A 22,910-nucleotide genomic window follows, 5' to 3' on the forward strand; every position below is an offset into this window, starting at 1 on the left:
CCTTCCCCGACAAAGGTGAAGAGATGATTCAAAAGAGAAGGGATAGGTTTTCCAGTAAATGATTATGGAATAATTGAACTGTGCTTAGTCACTCAGTCATGTCTGCCTCTTTGTGACCCTACAGACTGTAGCCTACCAGGCTCTTCTGTCTGTCCATGGGGATTCTGCAGGCAAGAATACTGGAGTGGTTGCCATGCCCTCCTCCAGGGGATCTTTCCAACCCAGGGATTGAACCCAAGTCAAACACATGAACTTTGAACAACATTTTGTGACATATGTAAAAATGAACACTAATCACTTAGGTCTAAATATAAAACCTCAAACTAGAACTTATAGAAGAAAACATAGAAGAAAATTTTGCAGTCTTGAGTTAATAAAAGCCTTTTCAGACATAAAAATCATGATCCATAAAAGAAAAATTTGACAAATTTGACTTTGTTAAAATTTAAAACTTCTGCTTTTCAAGACATACTATTAAGAGAATAAAAAGACAAAAAAGGTATTTGCAAAGTATAAATCTGATAAAGGGCTTGTCTCTAGAGTATATAAAGAACTCAAAACTAAATAAGTAATAGGAAAAGCACAAATTAAACAAATGGACAAAAGATTTGAACAGATGTTTCACCAAAAGCTGTATAGATGGCAAATAAGGATATGAGAAATATGCTCAATATCATTAGTTATTAGAAAAATGTGAATTAAAACCACAATGAGATATCACTACACACCAGTTAGAATGGCTAAAATTAAAAAGACTGACCCTCATAAAGTTGGTGAGTATGTGAGTTAATTGGAACTCTCATACACAGCTAGTTTCAATGCAAAATTGTACAGCTGCTTTGGAAAACCATTTGGCAGTTGCCTAGAAATTTAAACTTGTACCACCATATGACCCAGTCATATCTAAGTTATTTATCCAAGAGGGAAAAATCATACAAATACTTGACATAAATCTTTAGAGTGGGTTTCTATATAATAATCAAAATCTGGAAACAACTCATAACCCAAATATCTATCAACAGGTGAATAAATAAATTCTGTAATAACTGTATGGTGCAATGGTCAGTAATAAAAAAATGAAATATTGATAACACACTAACAAGGAATGTCAAATTAATATTGTGAATTAAAGAAGATAAAAGAATATTCTGTATGATTCCATTTATATAAAACTCTAGAAACTTTTAAAATTATCTATAGCGACAAAGTATATCCGTGTATATATATGGGAGTAGCTTTTGGGAGTGATGAATATGTTCATTATCTTGATTGTGGTGATGATGTTACAGTAAACTATTTCTTGTTTTTATCAGAAAATGAATTCAAAAATCTTAAAATTGAGTAAACATTTATTAGTAAAAAGAAACACATCTAGGTTTTTTCCCCTCAAAAAAAGGACATTCTGGTTTTTCTTATTCAATAAAAATTTAAGTAGAAATTTAGGTGTGAAGTTTGCAGTTTTGCTAATATATACTTTTTTTTTTTAAACTTCAGGGTCTTGCCTATTTGCATACTAAAGGCAAAATGCATAGAGATATCAAAGTAAGTCTGTTTAACTTAATTTAAACTCAGTATGTTTAAGACTCACAGTCACAGGGAACAGATTTGTGGTTTCCAAGGGCAAGGTGGTTGGGGGGAGGAAGGACTGGAAGTTTGGGATTCGCAGGTGTAAACTCTTACATATATGGTGGATAAACAATAGGTCCTACTATATAGTACAGTGAATTTTTGATAAACCATAATGGAAAAGAGTATTCTTAAAAAATGTATGTGTATTATTCAGTCACTTTGCTGTATAGCAGAGATTGGTACAACATTGTAAATTGACTGTACATCAAAAAACATAATAATAATAAACTTTAAGTTGATTATTTTATTGAAAGGAATTTTATGATACTAATTTAATAGCATTTGTATTTTTTCTTTAGGGTGCAAATATTTTATTGACAGATCATGGTGATGTAAAATTAGGTATGTTATTTCAAATTCCTAAAAATTATTTTCCAGAAAAACAGCACTGAAATACTAACCTAGTTGTGTTAGAATAAAAGGAATCCAGGGGTTTGGTTTTTTCCCAACTTAAGTTACTTGTAATGAAAAGTTTTTTAATAACTTTGTTCTTAATAAAGTCTGTTTTCATTCTGATAAAGTGCCAATAAGTTATTTTCTTATAATGATTATGTTTTGAACTAAACAGGAAGGGATTTAGGTATTCAATTTATATTTATATTCAATTTATATACATTTCGCTAAGTATTGCTATCTGAATTATTAATAATGATGTCTCTGAGGATGAAATTTAGAAATGTTGGTGATTTTATTGAAAACTAAAATTTTCTGTTCTGTTTTTACCCTACCAGCTGACTTTGGTGTAGCTGCAAAAATAACAGCTACTATTGCAAAGAGAAAATCTTTCATTGGCACCCCTTATTGGTAAGATATTATTATGATTGAATTTTGTCCATTTCATCTCTTTAAGATGAGTGAACAACATTGATGCTTAGTAATACAATTTGTACTTGACTGAAGCCTGGAGACATTCAGGTTCCTTGACACTATCATAGATCTGATGGGTTACAGAACTTTGATACTCATTTTCCTTGTCCAGCATTTCCTGTGTTAAAGTGCCAATAATTCCTGCTGTCCCTGAGATGCTGTGTTTGGAGGTCTTATAGGTGGGAGATTTTCAAAAGAAAATTGTGTTATAATCTTGTGTCATTTTATTACCTTTTCTTTTGATATTGCATCTGTTTTAATCTAGGATTTCATTTGTGTGTTGTTAAAATTCATGCATCCTATCCTACCATTAGTTTTTACCAGCCCTCCTGCTTCTACTACATCCTTCCAATTACTGACAAAATAATCTTTCTAAAACACTACTTTCATTATATCCTTATACACACTTAAGTTGAGAGACACTGTGTCATATGTTTCTGTACCTAAGTGCACATAAAAGTGACTTCTACCTTGTGAATATTCAGTATAAATATAAATTAATTTAAAAATAATAAACACCCAAAAATCCTGAGTAATATCATCTATGCTTTATAACTTTAGATGCCATTTTCATATACCACTGACTGGTGGCTCAGATGGTAAAGAATCTGCCTGCAGTGCAGGAGACCTGGGTTCAGTCCTTGGGTTGTGAAGATTCCTGGAGGTGGTCATGGCAAACCACTCCAGTCTTCTTGCCTGGAGAAACCCCATGGACAGAGGAACCTGGCAGGCTACTGTCCATGAGGTCTCAAAGAGTTGTACACGACTGAGCGATTAAGTATGCACAGCAGCTCCCAAACAGATAACTCCAACTCAGCTACTCAGTTGACCCTCAGTCCTGTATATTTTCAACAGTTGTCTGGTGATAGCACTACTTCAGTATCCACAGGTATTTTATACTCAGTCTCTTCAGTCAGCCCCTTGATTCTATCCTCCCTACCACTGCCTTTGAAAAGTCCTTTTTTTTTCCCCTTGTATTTTTCAGATAGTCTTCTAATTCATCTGCCTGATTCTGATTTCACTTCCTCTCACACCATCCTTCATGTTGCCATGAGTTTTATATCATAATTAAATTTTCCATTTTCACAGTAAAGTCGAATCTTTCTCATATAATCAGTAGACCATTCATTATCTAGCCTCTGTCTCTCAGGTTTATTTTCCAAATACTTTCTAGACCCTCTCAAACTGTGATGAATGACTTTATTTATTTTTTTCATATTTTGTCCACCACAGACTAATACTTTTATAAAATAAATTTAAAATAAATTGCTAAAAAAAATGGCCATTTATCTGGATAAGAATACTTAGTTTCAGTTTCTGTACTTATCGGAGACAGATAGCAAACTGCCTATGGCCCTGTATCTACTAAGTTTTTTTCTGTTAATAGTAAAGTTTCTTCTTTTCTAGTAAATGCCTCTAAGCCTCTTTCCCTCCAAGAAGTCTAGTGAATATAACAAAAGAACAAATTTCATATAATTTTTTAAAAACAAAAATGTTATATTTATTGATTCCTTCTAGGATGGCCCCGGAAGTTGCAGCAGTAGAAAAGAATGGTGGCTACAACCAACTCTGTGATATCTGGGCAGTAGGAATAACAGCAATCGAACTTGGAGAACTTCAACCACCTATGTTTGATCTTCATCCCATGAGGTGTTCTCAGTATTTACAATTATGCAGTTAGTAGTAAGGTCTTCAGGGAGAGTGAAGTACGAACAACTTGGGTATTCCAAGCTCATTTAAAAGTATATTGAAATAATAAAAGTATTCTGAGAGACTTAGGAATAATCTCGTCTAAAACCTGATCTGTTGCTTTTTCTAACACAGCATAGAGTCTGTCTGAAACTTTTCCTTAAAACAGATTTCCTTTAATAAACATACTAGGATATAGCAGTTATCATTTTAAAAGTTTTAAGTCTTTTTTTTTTAATCTTCCATTGATTAAAAACATTTCTTTTTTTGTCCTAAGTAGAACTATAAACAAATGATAGAATGTAGATGAGGTTTTAATTTCTGTTCTCATTTGATTTTGTTTCTTTATACTTTGTCTAGGAATGATGAAGAGGTAGATGCTTACTAAATCATTTATATTTTAGAGTATATTATCTTAGAAAAAATATTTGAGAGACTATGAAGGGGTTTTTAATATTTTGAAGGAAAAGATAAATTGGGTCAAATTTAAAATTTTTAATGTAAATAGTAAAGGTTAAAAAGAAAATCAGCAGAATAGGGGAAAGTATTCTCCCAACATATAATATTATTGATATTTATTACATAGGTAACTCATTCAAAGACTCTAAGAGCAAAAGATAAATTGTTTATGAGCAAGTATCAGATACTAGAGAAACATGGAAAACTATTTAACCTCACAAGTACCTAAAGATATATAAGTTAGTTCAGGATGGGGAACACATGTACACCCATGGCTGATTCATGTGAATGTATGGCAAAAACCACCACATTATTGTAATTAGCCTCCAATTAAAAAACTAATAACAACAACCCCCCAAAAAAGATATATAAGTTAAAAGATACCTGCTTTTAGCTGGAATGCTGATAAGTACAGACCTTTAGGAAAATAATTTGGATGTTATTTGTTATGAACAGTACACATGTTGCATTGATTCTACACTTGTGAAAATTATACTTAGGAAATAATTCAGGAAAAGTCTAAGAATCTGCTTCAGGCTTGCAGGGGGGAAATCTAAATGTGCAGTCATAAGGGCAGCTAATACATATGTATAAACCAGAGCAGCATGGGAAATTGATTATCAGGGAAAAAAGCAGAACATAATGTTACCTATTATAATAATTTAGTAATTGGTTAATATTTAGGTAAAGACTGAAAAGAAAAGCAGAAGATTTAAAATAATGTCTTAGGGTGAGAGGAATATAGACTTTTTTCTCTTCAATTTTCTTTTATATATGAATCATTTGATTTTTAAAAAGAAAAGATCTTTGGTATTTAATAAAAAAAGACTAAGGAGTTTGCTTGAAAACATTGGAGTTTTGTAGGAAATACTGAAGTAAAACTTCCTTTTAAAATCCTTCAGTCTTCTACCCCCACAGTCCATTAAAAAGATTGGTCAAAGGTTAATTCGTGGAGAAGGAAGGTCCTCTTGCAGGTTGATTTCTGTTTCATTCAAAAGGGGAAACAGACAAAGAAGTGGATATAATTTGCCTATTCACCCAAAATAATAGTAGAGGCTAAACATACAACCTAATGTTAGAGTAATATATCATCTCCGTGTGTTAACACAATGATGCACAATTACATAGACTTGTGCTTAAGATATAATACTAGTTATATATGTAACAGTACGATAGAAAAAACCTTCTCAAATGTTTAGTTGCTTTGCCTTGTGAGTAAGAGCTTATTGGAAATTTAAATATCTTCTCTAGAGCCAGGAGAAATTTTCTGTAAGGTATCCAAAATATAAAACATTAATTTCCATATTCCATATCAGTTAAATCTTGAGTACCTACATATGTAATAATCTTGCATAAATTCATTGCAGAATTGATTCTGATTATTGTATGTAATAATAGAAGTGTTTTGTATTGCTCTTTAACTGAAATTTTTATTCCAGGGCCCTCTTCTTAATGTCAAAAAGTAATTTTCAACCTCCAAAACTAAAGGACAAAACAAAATGGTGAGTTATAGATATGTAGATTTATAGAATTTTATGGCTGAAAGAGACAGAAGTTTAATTCCCTTATTTTAAAGATGCTAAAGCTGAAGCTCAGAGCATTAAACAGTTTCCCTAAAGTTACATATCTAATTTACTTGCAGAGCTATGGCAAGGATCTAGGTTTATTTCCTGGTCAGTATTCCATTATAATGTACTGCTTTGGCAGCTTGAATAGGAGATGTAGTGAGGAAATGATTTAAAATGAATACAGTAAGATTTTGGAGACTCATTTTGCCTGTATTCCTTTACTTCCAGTAATTACATGTTGACTTTCATGAGAAGTAATAGGACACAGTTTCCCAGATACAGTGACACTTAAAGTCAGTCATCACTGGCTTTTCTCTACCTATTTTCCCTAACATTCAAACAGTTATTACTCATTTGCATCCTAATGTTTTCTCATACAAAGTAAAACAACTTGCCAATTCTTATAGTCCATAAGGATGTCTTCAATTAGATGATAAACATTGAAAATTATTCTTCTGGTAATATCTTCCCATACATTTAATAAGAGAAACTTATTGTACAAATTAAAGTTTCCAAGTTCTTAAATTTAGTGATTCTTTATCTGTTATACATGGATCTCTTGGGAAATCTCAGGAGATATATGAGCCCCTGGAATTATTTATGTGTATTCATTTTCTTGTGGAGGGACAATCCATATTTTCTTTCAGATTCTAAAAGGCCTGTCCCCAAAACAAGTTCTAAACTACTTTTTAAATGCTTCATTGGCCTGCCTGTGCATAGTATTATTTAGGAGCCAGGCCATTCTGGGGATAGTACCAGGAATGAAAGGCAAATCACACTGTAGAAGTTAAGGAGTTTATATCCTACTGCTAGCTGTATTCCTTTGTATTGACACTGTTTTGTTTTGTTTTCTCTTGTTCCTTGTAAGCCTAAGTTCCTAAGCAACTAGAACTGGAGGACTTTATGGCAGGAATGACTGAATATTCATTCAAGGATGAATGACTGTTAGCTAAAATAGCTACATTCATAGTGAGATTCCAGAACAGTTATTACCATTGAAGTACCTTTGCCAGTCTTAGGTACTTTCTCACTCCATGATACGAGGACCACAAACTACCAATGTTATGTAGGGATTTGATTTCCCTAAAGAGAACTGCTTTGTCATTACTGTCATTGGTAATGACTAAGGTTATTCTTTTTGGTTCTTGCCCAGTCTTTCCTCCCGTGGAATCTTGGCAATGGTACAATACCTCTCTTTGTCAGTAATTCATAATCAAAATGCAGTTCCTTTAATTAAGTAATTAATTTTTTATTAGTTCATTTTTTGTCCATGCCACACAACTTGCAGGATCTTAGTTCCCCCACCAGGGACCAAATCAAGGCCCATGGCAATGAAAGTGCCAAGTCCTAGCCACTGTACTGTACTGGCAGGGAATTCCCAGATTCCTATATATCTTCTTTTCCCCATTTCATCAATACAGGTGGCAGGAAAACTGTTGGTTACTAAGATCACTCCCTCTTCTTTTCCCTTGTTCCTAAGAAATTCAGTGACTTTTTAAAGGTATAAACAGTCTGTTTAATTACCCACCCTACCTTGATGCCACCTAACAATTTGCGTGTAGCAAAACATTTATATATCATATAAATTAAGCAGTGAGAAAAGGTCATTTTGAGTCCTAAGTGGTTATAACACAAGGTTATTAACCTTATAGATGGCACACCTACCCATTTCTAGCTTTTAGTGTACATTTTTAGAGGTTATATATATTAGTATTCTGTTCACTAATTGTATTTTACTTAACAGCTGAATCTGGTATATTTTCCAAGGAAATACTGTTTTGGGTGTAGTTTTTTGATTTACATAGAGCTAAGAGGCCTAAGAAAAAAATCATATGTTTTAGTCTTTCTAACTGCTTGTAAGTTAATTTTGTTTAGTAACACAAAAGAACTAATATTAGTGAAATATATTTGTACATGTCTCTTTTTATTTGAAGGTCATCAACATTCCATAATTTTGTCAAAATAGCACTAACCAAAAACCCCAAAAAAAGACCAACTGCTGAAAGACTTCTGACTGTAAGTCATTGAATTTATAGGAGTATTTTCTATAGTCATGCATTAGTTAGGCATATCACTAGAACAACAGCATTTAGGTTTTTAATATAAAAGTCTTAGTGATCTCTTACAGCAGGGGTAGGCAAGCATTATGTAAAGAGCCAGATAGTGTGTATTATAAGCTTTGTGAGACATATAGTCTGTTGTGTCACCTCAGTTTTGCCACGGTAGCACAAAAGCAGCCATAGCCAAGCAGCCAAGAAGGGTATGGCTTTAATACCCAATAAAATTTTATTCACAGAAGGAGGCAGTGCACCAGATTTTGCCCATGGTCTGTAGTTTGCCCACCCCTGCCTTGGAGAACGGAGAAGGCAATGGCACCCCACTCCAGTACTCTTGCCTGGAGAAACCCATGGACGGAGGAGCCTGGTAGGCTGCAGTCCATGGGGTCGCTAGGAGTCAGACACAACTGAGCGACTTCACTTTCACTTTTCACTTCCATGCATTGGAGAAGGAAATGGCAACCCACTCCAGTGTTCTTGCCTGGTGAATCCCAGGGACGGGGGAGCCTGGTGGGCTGCCGTCTATGGGGTCAACACAGAGTCAGACACGACTGAAGTGACACAGCAGCAGCAGCAGCAGCCTTGGAGAAAACTCTAAAATGTTGCTTTCATCTAAAACTAATTGATTTTCTCTGTTTTGGTTTCTTATGTAAATTTATAGAATGCTCCTGTGTATGTGTTTATAAAATACTTTTATATTAGGAAAAGTTGATTATAACAATCTAAGAAAACTTTGTTTAAATGTTATAAAAATTATGTCTTTCTATACTAACATAATTTTATTGAATTAAATATATGTAAGCATAGACTATACATGTTTTTTTCTTATTGTGATATGGACTGTACCACAATATTTATTTGCATGTGCATAATGACATGGGTAATAAATGTCATTGTTATAGCCAAGGTTGTAATTTGGCAGCCTAATATAGATTAGTTAACTTTACATAGAGAAATTATTCATATTATAAACTTAACCTCACAATAGTTCTTTAGCGTTATAATATTTAATTATGGATTCTCATTAATATTTTTATAATACATTCTCTATTAGCACTGGTAGGCTTCCATATGCTTATCTCTGATAGTTACTAAATGGAAAAGAACAAATAACAGTTTCTATAAGCCATAGATATAAATGCATACTCATGAAGTTTTGTTTTGTTTTTATTTAGCATACATTTGTAGGGCAGCCAGGTCTCTCTAGGGCCCTGGCAGTTGAACTGTTGGACAAAGTGAATAATCCAGACAACCACACACATTACACTGAAGGAGACGATGATGACTTTGAGGTAAAGAATGTTTGCAATCTAATAATTGAAAATAAATGTTTAATGTGGCCTTAGAGTTTGTTTTTTAATTCACTCTTTTAAGTTAGTTAAAATAGATTTAGTGACAGATCAATTAGCAATGAAGACTTTACTTGTCCTGCATATAATTACCAATTGATAACTTCTCTTAATCCTAGTTCTGGGAAGGAACTAAGATTATGATTCTTCCTTGCACGATATCATTTTTTTTACTTAGTTGGTTTGCTTAAGGTTATTAAGCGGTAGGTACAATTAGAATCAGATCTGTGCCTTTATCTTCCCAGAAATCCACAAGTGTTTTCTCTTCTCTTTAGACCTCAGCTTCTGTAGTGAGAGTTTGATCTTCTCTAAAGAAAAAGGACATCTATTTCCATGGAAATACAGGTTCTAGGAGTATTGCTTTGGACTAAGAGAATGAAAATTTAGCCAGAGCACTTGTACCGTATTATTTTTCACTAAAGAGACTCCTTAGAAATCCATGTGGTCATTTTTTTAGTTTCTCTGTTTACAGATGATTGTTGGTAGTTTAGTCACTCAGTCATTTCTGACTTTTGCAACCCCATGAACTGTAGCCCACCAGGTTCCTCTGTCCATGGGACTTTTCAGGCAAGAATACTGGAGTGGGTTGCCATTTCCTTCTCCAATACAGATCATTAACAGGATACAAATAATTTTTTTAAATTAAGCTGAAGTTCCCATAGAAGATGTTTTCCAATAAGTATTAAAAATTATTATTTCTTATATAATTACATATAGAGCTATTCATAACTATGCTTTCTTCTCTGAAAATATTGTAGAATTATTTGAATATATTATATTTAACAACACAACTTCTAAATCAGGAATGAGGGACTTCTGCCCATTGTCAGGTTTATGCCTCTCTATATATAATACAAATGTATTTATTTACCAGTATCTTTTTCTCCTTTTATATTCTGTTTTATTTCTGTCTCTTCATTCTTTCTTATGCTTTTATTTCCCTTTATACCTCTACCTTCAATTCTGGTAAGACTATAGAACTAAGCTTTATGTGTTGTTACTAACTGAAGGAAATCTTCTACTTCATGAACTTAAGTTTTAAATTATTAAGTATCGTGATAACTACTAACAGTCATTGGGTAGTCTTTATGCACCAAGTATTAGGCTAAATAATTTCCATGTTAACTCATCTAATACTCAGAACAGTCCTTTGCAATAGGTACTATTACTATCCCCATTTTACAAATAAGAAAAGAAGAAAGAATACAAGTAATTTCATTTCCCCAAGATCATATGCCTAGCAAGTAGTGGAACCAGGATTTGGATTCAGGCAAACCAACTTTAGAACCTACTTTTAGTTAATATACCGTCACTTTTATATATGTACTTTTTATGTAAATAGAAATAGTCATTAAACACTCCTTACCAACCAGTCATTTTCTAGTATATAACATAATTTTGTCATGTAGTAAGGTACCCTGTAAATATTTTATTGAATGTTAAATGAACTTTAATTGAAAATATTAAATAACCCAGTCATAAAGATATTTTAAAATTTAAACCATCGTTCACAGACTTGTAATAATTAATGAATTTAATCTCTTAAAAATCAAAATTGTTTTGCTTAAATATAACATATTACTTGATTCCCCAAGTAATGTTTTACTGGTTATGAAAACAACCAAACTCCACTTTCATTCCACACAATATTTTGCCAGGTTTCCTAAATCTACTCTTACTTTGGAATTGTAATGATATCACAATGCTGTTTAGTCCTTGAAATGCAAAACCTTGTTCCAGGCAATTGAAGAAATAACAGTGGATGACATTGACATAATCCCTGTCTTCAAAGAGCTTACAGAATGGTCTCCATGGAAATTTAGAAATTACCAGCAAACAGTTTATAAGTGTAATAACTGTTATGGAATGGAAATACAGGGTGATATGCAGGCATATTTTTGAGACAGGAAAGGACTCATTGTGGAAGCAGTGTGTAAGCTGAAAACCTGAAGGATTAAATACAGAGATAGTAATTAAGAGACTGATCAGAAGTGTTCTGAACAGAAGGAATAATAGCATGTTTGAAAGCCTTGATAAGAGAACATGGTATGCTTTAGGAACTAAAGAAAAGTTAGTCTGTTAGAGCAGAGAAAAAGGAAGAAATTTGGTGGGAGATGAGATTATAAACTAGATATTTCAAGTAAAAAAAATGACAGCTTTAATCTAAGGGCAATAGAAGCCATTAAAGGGTAAGGGAGTGATATAATCAGATATGCGTTTTTTTTTTTTTAAGATCTCTGACTTTAGACTGATGGTTTCATTCCTCAGGTCCTCATAAGAGACTTTTGAAGTTATCCAGGATAGAGATACTGATGTTTTATAGTAGGATGGTAGGGCAAGGATGGAAAAAAGTGAAGTAATTCAAGAATTACATGAGAGAGTGGTGACCAAATGTAGACTTGAGGGTGGAGCCTGATAAAAGGATTACTCCCAAATTTTTACTTGAACAGCTGAATAGATATAAAAGTGCCACTTGTTGAGATTGAAATACTAGAGTAAGATCAAATTTGGGAAGAAAGGTGAGTTCAGTTTTATATATGGTAATTTTTATATTGCACAGATTTCCAAGTGGGAAAAAGGCCTAGGATAGCTTCCTGAGATTTCTCCCTTAAATTAAAAAATCTAGTATCCTAAGAGAAATGGCAAAGGAATAATAAAGAGCATTAAGAGACAGAAGGAAAGTTTCAGAAAGAATACTGCCTAGAAGTTACATTAAAGAAATCTTTGGAATTAGGTATGTTTGACTACTTTAAAAGGATAATTTAAAAATACTAGAGGTGAAGCCAGATTGGAGTGGTTTGAAAGATAAATTTATTTATGAAATTTAGTTGTGAAAGAGGAGAGTAAGATAGAGCAGTGGATAAAAGAAAATGAGTTGATGGTGGATTTGTCTGTCTTCTCAGTTCAGTTCAGTTGCTCAGTCATGTCCGACACTTTGCAACAGCATGGACTGCAGCACGCCAGGCCTCCCTGTCCATTACCAACTCCTGGAGTTCACTCAAACTCATGTCCATTGAGTCGGTGATGCCATCCAACCATCTCATCCTCTGTCATCCCCTTCTCCTCCCACTTTCAATCTTTCCCAGCATCAGGGTCTTTTCAAACGAGTCAGTTCTTCACATCAGGTGGCCAAAGGGTTGGTGTTTCAGCTTCAACCTCAGTCCTTCCAGTGAATATTCAGGGCCAATTTCCTTTAGGATGGACTGGTTGGATCTCCTTGCAGTCCAAGGGACTCTTCTCCAATACCAGGTATTGGAGGTAGGTATTCTTCTCCAATACCACAGTCCAAAAGCATCAATTCTTTGGTGCTCAGCTTTCTTTATAGTCCAACTCTCACATCCATACATGACCACTGGAAAAACCGTACCCTTGACTAGACGGACCTTTGTTGACAATGTCTCTGCTTTTTGTTATGCTGTCTAGGTTGGTCATAACTTTCCTTCCAAGCAGTGAGCATCTTTTCATTTCATGACTGCAGTTACCATCTGCAGTGATTTTGGAGCCCCCAAAAATTAAGTCTGACACTGTTTCCACTGTTTCTCCATCTATTTGCCATGAAGTGATGGGAGCGGATGCCATGATCTTAGTTTTCTGAATGTTGAGCTTTAAGCCAACATTTCCACTCTCCTCTTTCACTTTCATCAAGAGGCTCTTTAGTTCTTCCTCACTTTTTGCCATAAGAGTGGTGTCATCTGTATATCTGAGGTTATTGATATTTCTCCTACCTGTCTTCTGCCTCTCTGTTTTTTGGCTATTGATTTATTGTTTTTTATGTGGGGCTAAAAAAGTTTAAACAGAATCTTTATGAAAAGGATCCAATGGTTAGAGATAGAAGAATCTAGAGAAGCAAGACGAATAGGCACAGTCCCTGAAAAGGAAGGAGAAAGTTAGATCTCGATTATAATGAAGGACTTAATCTTGAAGAAACACTTCTTGAAAGGCTTTCTTGGGAAGTGTTGTCTAGAGAGTGGAGTAGGAAGACCTTGAGCTTACTTCCTCCCATCCTTGAGCTCCCCTCCTCCGGTGGGCACACCAATTGCAAGTATCTATGACAATGGCCTGAAGACGAGCATAAAAGATTTTCTACAACTGAAGATACGAAAAATGAACCACAGTGAGATGGGTAGGAGAGGCAGAGACATAATATAGTCAAGACCCACCTCCCTCGATAGGCAGCCCACAAACAGGAGGATAATTACATTTGCAGAATTCTCCCCGAGGAGTGAAGCATCCAAAACCTATATTGGGCTCCCCATCTGGGGTGTCCTGCACAGGGAAGATGGGCCCCCTAAAAATCTGGCTTTGAAGGTCATCCTTCAAAGGACTTGTGTGCAGGAGAACTAGAGGACTGTAGGAAACAGACTCTGCTCTTATAGGGCGTGATTAAAATCTCACATGCACAGAGTCGGTAATTTGAAAGGAACCCACCTGCAGATCTTGGAGAACCTCTTAGAGTGGCAGGAGACAACTAGTAGTCCCCCTGAAGATACAGATGCTGGCGACAGCTGAATGGAGGAGTTTTTTCTACCACTAGGACACTGATGCTGACAGGCATCACTGTGGAGCCCTCCCTCTACCCTACTAGTGCTGGAGGCTTACCCACCCACTGGCAGACTGGCGCCAACCCCCAGCTTCCCTGTCTCCATAGCTAGCCACTCTTGAACCTGGCCCTGCCATCAGTAGAGTAGCACAAGCTCTGGGACCCTGCCCCAGGAAGGTCATAGCAGCTGACTGGGCCAGGGGCCAGGCCTACCTACCAGCACGCCCAGTGGTCAGCCTTGCCACAATAGAAGGGCCCAAACAGGCCATATACAGGGCATGCTTAGAGTATAGAGTGCTGCTGTCCAGAGGGGTGTGCTGCTGGGTTGCATAAGATAACTCTTACCTAATGCCACTCCTCCCAAATTCAAGAAACATAGCCAATCTACTTAATACTTAGAAATAAATACAGAGAACTAGGCAAATAGAAACAGAGGACTATGGTCCAAACAAAGGAACAAGACAACCTCATGAGAAGAATTAAACAAAGAAAAGAGACACAATCTGCCTGTTAAAGAGTTTCAGGTAATAATCATAAAGATACTCAATGAACGCAAGAGAGAGATGGAAGAACATAGTAAGAATGTTAACAAAGAATTAGAAATATAAACGGGAACCAAATAGAGCTGAAGAATACAATCAATTCAGTTCAGTTCAGTCGCTCAGTCTTGTCCGACTCTTTGGGACCCCATGAGTCGCAGCACGCCAGGCCTCCCTGTCCATCACCAACTCCCGGAGTTCACTCAAACTCACGTCCATCGAGTCAGTGATGCCATCCAGCCATCTCATCCTCTGTCATCCCCTTCTCCTCCTGCCCCCAATCCCTCCCAGCATCAGAGTCTTTTCCAACGAGTCAACTCTTCGCATGAGGTGGCCAAAGTACTGGAGTTTCAGCTTTAGCATCATTCCTTCCAAAGAAATCCCAGTGCTGATCTCCTTCAGAATAGACTGGTTGGATCTCCTTGCAGTCCAAGGGACTCCCAAGAGTCTTCTCCACACCAGTTCAAAAGCATCAATTCTTCAGCGCTCAGCATTCTTCACAGTCCAACTCTCACATCCATACATGACCACAGGAAAATCCATAGCTTTGACTAGACAGACCTTTGTTGGCAAAGCAATGTCTCTGCTTTTGAATATGCTATCTAGGTTGGTCATAACTTTCCTTCCAAGGAGTAAGCATCTTTTAATTTCATGGCTGCAGTCACCATCTGTAGTGATTTTGGAGCCCAAAAAAATTCAGTCTGACACTGTTTCCACTGTTTCCCCATCTATTTCCCATGAAGTGTTGGGACCAGATGCCATGATCTTCGTTTTCTGAATGTTGAGCTTTAAGCCAACTTTTTCAGTCTCCACTTTCACTTTCATCAAGAGGCTTTTGAGTTCCTCTTCACTTTCTGCCATAAGGGTGGTGTCATCTGCATATCTGAGGTTATTGATATTTCTCCCGGCAATCTTGATTCCAGCTTGTGCGTCTTCCAGCCCAGCATTTCTCATGATGTATTCTGCCTAGAAGTTAAATAAGCAGGGTGACAATATATAGCCTTGACATACTCCTTTTCCTATTTGGAACCAGGCTGTTGTTCCATGTCCAGTTCTAACTGTTGCTTCTTGACCTGCATATAGGTTTCTCAGAGGCAGATCAGGTGGTCTGGTATTCCCATCTCTTTCAGAATTTTCCACAGTTTATTGTGATCCACACAGTCAAAGGCTTTGGCATAGTCAATAAAGCAGAAATAAATGTTTTTCTGGAACTGTCTTGCTTTTTCCATGATCCAGTGGATGTTGGCAATTGGATCGCTGGTTCTTCTGCCTTTTCTAAAACCAGCTTGAACATTAGGAAGTTCACGGTTCACATATTGCTGAAGCCTGGCTTGGAGAATTTTGAGCATTACTTTACTAGCATGTGAGATGAGTGCAGTTGTGTGGTAGTTTGAGCATTCTTTGGCATTGCCTTTCTTTGGGATTGGAATGAAAACTGACCTTTTCCAGTCCTGTGGCCACTGCTGAGTTTTCCAAATTTGCTGGCATATTGAGTGCAGCACTTTCACAGCATCATCTTTCAGGATTTGAAATAGCTCAACTGGAATTCCATCACCTCCACTAGCTTTGTTCATAGTGATGCTTTCTAAGGCCCACTTGACTTCACATTCCAGGATGTCTGGCTCTGGGTCAGTGATCACACCATCGTGATTATCTTGGTCGTGAATATATTTTTTGTACAGTTCTTCTGTGTATTCTTGCCATCTCTTCTTAATATCTTCTGCTTCTGTTAGGTCCATAGCATTTCTGTCCTTTATCGAGCCCATCTTTGCGTGAAATGTTCCCTTGGTATCTCTAGTTTTCTTGAAGAGATCTCTAGTCTTTCCCATTCTGTTGTTTTCCTCTATTTCTTTGCATTGATCACTGAAGAAGGCTTTCTTATCTCTTCTTGCTATTCTTTGGAATTCTGCATTCAGATGCTTATATCTTTCCTTTTTTCCTTTGCTTTTCACTTCTCTTCTTTTCACAGCTATTTGTAAGGCCTACCCAGACAGCCATTTTGCTTTTTTGCATCTCTTTTCCATGGGGATGGTCTTAATCCCTGTCTCCTGTACAGTGTCACAAACCTCCGACCATAGTTCATCAGGCACTCTGTCTATCAGATCTAGTCCCTTAAATCTATTTCTCGTTTCCACTGTATAATCATAAGGAATTTGATTTAGGTCATACCTGAATGGTCTAGTGGTTTTCCATTCTTTCTTCAATTTAAGTCTGAATTTGGCAATAAGGAGTTCATGATCTGAGCCACAGTCAGCTCCTGGTCTTGTTTTTGTTGACTATGTAGAGCTTCTCCATCTTTGGCTCCAAAGAATATAATCAATCTGATTTCGGTGTTGACCATCTGGTGATGTCCATGAGTAGATGTAGAGTCTTCTCTCGTGTTGTTGGAAGAAGGTGTTTGCTATGACCAGTGCATTCTCTTGGCAAAACTCTATTAGCCTTTGCTCTGCTTCATTCTGTATTCCAAGGCCCAAATTTGCCTGTTACTCCAGGTGTTTTTTGACTTGCTACTTTTGGATTCCAGTCCCCTATAATGAAAAGCACATCTTTTTTGGGTGTTCTAAAAGGTCTTGTAGGTCTTCATAGAACCGTTCAGCTTCTTCAGTGTTACTGGTTGGGGCATAGACTTGGATTACTGTGATATTGATGGTTTGCCTTGGAAACGAACAGAGATGATTCTGTCGTTTTTGAGATTGCATACAAGTACTGCATTTTGGACTCTTTTGTTGACCATGATGGCCACTCCATTTCTTCTAAGGGATTCCTGCCCGCAGTAGTAGATATAATGGTCATCTGAGTGAAATTCACCCATTCCAGTCCATTTTAGTTCACTGATTCCTAGAATGTTGACGTTCACTCTTGCCATCTCCTGTTTGACCATTTCCAATTTGCCTTGATTCATGGACCTGACATTCCAGGTTCCTATGCAATATTGCTCTTTACAACATTGGACCTTGCTTCTATCACCAGTCACGTCCACAACTGGGTATTGTTTTTGCTTTGGCTCCATCCCTTCATTCTTTCTGGAGTTACTTCTCCACTGATCTCCAGTAGCATATTGGGCACCTACTGACCTGGGGAGTTCCTCTTTCAGTATCCTATCATTTTGCCTTTTCATACACTTCATGGGATTCTCAAGGCAAGAATACTGAAGTCGTTTGCCATTCCCTTCTCCAATGGACCACATTCTGTCCGACCTCTCCACCATGACCTGCCCGTCTTGGGTGGCCTCATGGGCATGGCTTACTTTTATTGAGTTAGACAAGGCTGTGGTCCTAGTGTGATTAGATTGACTAGTTTTCTGTGATTATGGTTTCAGTGTGTCTGCCCTCTGATGCCCTCTTGCAACACCTACCCTCTTACTTGGGTTTCTCTTACCTTGGACGTGGGGTGTCTCTTCACGGCTGCTCCAGCAAAGCGCAGCCGCTACTCCTTACCTTTGATGAGGGGATCTCCTCACCGCCGCCCCTCTGACCTTGACATGGAATAGCTTCTCTAGGCCCTCCTGCGCCCGCGCAGCCACCACTCCTTGGAGGTGGGGTTTCTCCCCCCCGGCCACCTCCCCTGACCTCGGACGTAGGGTAGCTCCTCTCGGTTGTTCCTGCGCTGTCGCAGCCTGGCGCTCTCAGCCGCTGCCCCTGACCTCGGTCGTGGGGTAACTCCTCTTGGCTGCTGCCCCTCGGGCATGGGGTCCTCCCGGCTTCTGCCCCTGACCTCAGTCGTGGGGTAACTCCTCTTGGCTGCTGCCCCTCGGGCATGGGGTCCTCCCGGCTTCTGCCCCTGACCCCGGACGTGGGGTAGCTCCTCGCGGCTGCTGCCCCTCGGGCATGGGGTCCTCCCGGCTTCTGCCCCTGACCCCGGACGTGGGGTAGCTCCTCGCGGCTGCTGCCCCTCGGGCATGGGGTCCTCCCGGCTTCTGCCCCTGACCTCGGACGTGGGGTAGCTCCTCGCGGCCGCGCTCTGTGTGCCATCGCAGCCGCCTGCGCTCTTAGGGACAACTTAGTGACTAAACAGCAACAACAAAGTAATATTCCACTGAATATGTATATATCCTTTTTATCCATTAGTCCATCAGTGGACACTGAGGTTGCTTCCATACGCTGGCCTTTTCTCTTTTTTTCTTCTGGGATCCCTAGAATGTGAATGTTAGTATACTTGATATTGTTTCAAAGGTCTCTTAAACCACCCTCATTTAAAAAAAACCTCTGTTCTCTTTTTCCTCTTCAGCTTAGGTGATTTCCACTATTCAGTCTTCTAGTTTACTGATCTGTTCCATATAACCAAATCTACTAGATCAGTAAACTACTAAGCTGAAGAGGAAAAAGAGAAGAGAGGTTTTTTTTTTAATGAGGGTGGTTTAAGAGACCTTTGAAACAATATCAAGTATACTAACATTCACATTCTAGGGATCCCAGAAGAAAAAAAGAGAAAAGGCCAGCGTATGGAAGCAACCTCAGTGTCCACTGATGAACTAATGGATAAAAAGGATATATACATATTCAGTGGAATATTACTTTGTTGTTGCTGTTTAGTCACTAAGTTGTATCCAACTCTTTTGCAACCCCATGGACTGTATCCCATCAGGCTCTTCTGTCTATAGGATTTCCCAGGCAAGAATACTCGATTGGTGCCATTTACTTCTCCAGAGTTTCCCTGGTGGCTCAGAGAGTAAAGAATCTACATGCATTATGGAAGACCTGGGTTTGATCCCTGGGTTGGGAAGATCCCTTGGAGAGGGAAATGGCTACCCACTTCAGTATTCTGGCCTGGAGAATTCCATGGACTGTATAGAATCTGTAAAGAGTTGGACACAACTGAGCAACTTTCACTTTGCTTCTCCAGGGGATCTTCCCAACCCAGAGATCAAATCCACATCTCCTGCATTTGCAGGTGGATTCTTTACCACTGAGCCACCAGGGAAGCCCCAGAATATTACTCGCCCATTAAAAATAATATCTTCCCATTTTTGACACCATGGATGGCTCTAGAAGCTATTATGCTAATGAAATAAGTCAGAGAAAGGCAAATACCACATGATCTCACTTATATGTGGACTCGAAGAAGCAAAACAAAATAAAATGAAAACAGACTCAGATACAGAGAAGAAACAAATGTTTGCCAGAAGGGAGGCTTTTGAGTGTGGACAAAATAGGTGAAGGGGGTTAAGATGTACAAATATCCAGTTATATAATAAATATATATATTAGGGTTATTTTACACAGCATAAAAACCATCTGGTCAAAAACATTAATTTTATATGGAAACAGATGGTTATTACACTTATAATGGTGATTACTTCTTAAAGTATACAAATGTCAAAAAATTCTGTAGTACATCAGAAGCTAACATAGTATTGTGCATTAATTAATATTTCAACTTAACAAAAAAAGAAAAGAAATACTAATTTCTCTTCTCCAGGGGATCTTCCCAACCCAAGGATCCAACGCAGGTCTCCCACATTGCAGGTGGATTCTTTACCAGCTGAGCCACCAGGGAAGCCCATTGAGGAGAATGGAAGGGTTAAATGACTAGAGAAATGTTTGAGGGTAACACTGAAGCCTCAGCAAAGATTAATTTTCAATGTGTAATTTTCCTCCAGCAGTCATTGGTACCCAGATATAAACCAGTTAAATTCTTCCAGGGTTGTCATTTTGGTATGCCAGTGTAGAAAAGGATGGCAGGGAGTGAGAATCAAATTTAGGATATATGCAAGAGATCACTTGAAATTATGGACCACTACATCTAAAGTGGATAGGAAGAAAAGTGAAGATAGAAGAAATGCATAAGGAGAATGAGAAAGTAATGGATTGATGGACTTGAGATTCGGTGTGAATATTTAAAAATTATTGGAGTAATCAGAGAGTAAGCTCAAAGGATGAGAAGTTTGGAGTAGGATGTGAATTCATATATCAGACCTGATGACAGATTCCAGGATATGATCTTAATAGTATAGAGTCCATTGAAGTGTAGTAGAATGTTTTGAGAGATAAGGTCAGTAAACTCTAATCCAGCGCATTGGGCTTTTGAGTCCTTTGGTATGATAGTGGGTCTTTAAGTAGAGAAAAAGACATATGACCATTGTCTGAATCATTAGTGAATGAGAGTGAGTCATCAGAAATTTAATAGATAGAGGTTGAACTGAACACATTGTTTCAAAATATCAGAAGCTTATTCAAAAGGGTGAGATAGTAAGCTTTCTCACTTGGTTTACTACAAATCAATCCCTCTCCGTACTGTATTTCTGCTGTCCATACCCTTTTACATACTTAATCAGGTTACTCTTAAAGCTGACTCTTGTGATAGCATTCCCTTTCTGTAAAATCTCCAAAAAATTCTTTTGCCAAGAAAATAAAATTGAGAGCTCTAGCCTGACATTCAGAACCTTTCATGATCTGGCTTGCTGCTGCTAAGTCGCTTCAGTCGTGTCCGACTCTGTGCGACCCCATAGATGGCAGCCCACCAGGCTCCCCCGTCCCTGGGATTCTCCAGGCAAGAACACTGGAGGGGGTTGCCATTTCCTTCTCCAACGCATGAAAGTGAAAAGTGAAAGTGAAGTCGCTCAGTCGTGTCCGACTCTTCGCGACCCCATGGACTGCAGCCTACCAGGCTCCTCTGTCCATGGGATTTTCCAGGCAAGAGTACTGGAGTGGGGTGCCATTGCCTTCTCCGATGATCTGGCTTATCCTCCCTCAAATGTCTTTCCAGCTTGTCATCTCTTCACTTAATGTTCACCACATTCAAATAACCAACTTCAATTCCCCTAAACACTCCACAATTTCCTTTTTTTCTTGCATCACTTTGTTCATATTGTTTGTGCTGTCTGAAGTGCTTTTCCCACCTTGCTGCGCATTCAATGCCTACTTGTCCTTCAAGGTCTCACATTAGATTACAACTCTGTCATGAAGAATTTCTTTACCCCTTCCAATGGCAGTCATCTCTCCTTCCCCTGGGCATTAATAGTGATTTTAATGACTGCCACTTATTCTTTTCTAGTGTTTTAAGTATTTGTGTATGTTATCTTCCTAGACTATAAGCTCTTTTGAGGATAAGATTTGCATCTGATTTTCCTTGCATCTCTTCAGTGTATATACCCTATACCCTAGGGTTAGGGTATACAGTATAAATGTGTGTGGAATAAATGAATTAACTTTTAAGTATCTCATATTCATTTTTAAAAAAATTCATCCTTCAGTTTGCTTTAATAGTAGGTAGTCATGTCTGTCAATAGATAAGAATTTAATTAAAAAGAGAAAGTTTGACCTTCTAACTTTGTCCCAGAAATTCTTTTAAGTGTATATATTATGTTTATATTCACAGCCCCATGCAGTCATTCGTCATACCATTAGATCTACAAACCGGAATGCCAGAGCTGAACGGACAGCTTCAGAAATCAATTGTATGTGTTTGGTATACATTTTCAGTTGGTGGTTTTGGAGGGTTGAGCTGGGTGTTCTTGTGGGATTTTTTGTAATAATAAAATCTCAGGCCATCTGTGGCTATATACACATGTAAACAGGATACCTCTGAAATAAAGGTTGCTTTTCTGGTTGTAATGAAATTCCCTTGGTTTACAATTAAATAGTTTTTACTTTCTAATTATAAACGTAATACATGTTCATTGCAGAAAACTTGCAAAAAGAAGAAAGTAGGAAATTAACATTGCCAATAATCACATCACTCAGCACCAGCCCACAGATAATATTTTGTTGAATTTCCCTCAAAATTTTTCACATGTAGTTTTACATGGCTAAGTTTATACTATGCATAAAATTTTGCTTAATATAGTTAGAAGTATTTCCCATATATTAGCCTAGGCTTTGTAACTGTTATATTTAATGGTTTTATCCTCCTGTATTGAGTTGATGTATTGTAGTCCCTATTGTTGGATATTTGGGTTGGTTTCGGTTTTTTAAGTCAGATTAGCACCAAGGTGGATATTTTTTTAAATGCATATTTAAAAGGAGAAATTGATTTTTATTCAATAAATTAATCATTGACATAAAAATGTTATATTAACAATATTTGTCATTTTAGCCACATTAATTTGGAAGACAGATTTACAAAGAATTTTTAGGATGAGTATACTGACTTAAGTACATTTTACATTAAAATAGGCTCTAAATAAAAAATATAAACCATAATGGAGGAAGATAGTTAGAATGATTGCCGATGTGTATTTTGTTTTCTTGAAACCAAACATTTCTAGCTTTCTG

General features: G+C 37.3%; 1 protein-coding gene across 4 annotated transcripts in view; it reads left to right on the plus strand.

The window, feature by feature from the left end:
• The window catches only part of MAP4K5 (mitogen-activated protein kinase kinase kinase kinase 5), a 123,387-nt gene that overhangs the window by 55,256 nt on the left and 45,221 nt on the right, over positions 1–22,910 (plus strand). For all 4 annotated transcript variants that reach the window (XM_025295799.2, XM_025295801.2, XM_025295800.2 and 1 more), the window contains 8 exons: positions 1,495–1,542; positions 1,929–1,971; positions 2,361–2,433; positions 4,015–4,146; positions 6,084–6,146; positions 8,147–8,228; positions 9,445–9,561; positions 22,015–22,093. In XM_025295799.2, coding sequence (XP_025151584.1) covers positions 1,495–1,542; positions 1,929–1,971; positions 2,361–2,433; positions 4,015–4,146; positions 6,084–6,146; positions 8,147–8,228; positions 9,445–9,561; positions 22,015–22,093 — 637 coding nt within the window. The remainder of the gene's footprint in view (positions 1–1,494; positions 1,543–1,928; positions 1,972–2,360; positions 2,434–4,014; positions 4,147–6,083; positions 6,147–8,146; positions 8,229–9,444; positions 9,562–22,014; positions 22,094–22,910) is intronic.

Source organism: Bubalus bubalis, chromosome 11, assembly GCF_019923935.1.
Source record: "Bubalus bubalis isolate 160015118507 breed Murrah chromosome 11, NDDB_SH_1, whole genome shotgun sequence".
NCBI lineage: Eukaryota > Metazoa > Chordata > Mammalia > Artiodactyla > Bovidae > Bubalus > Bubalus bubalis.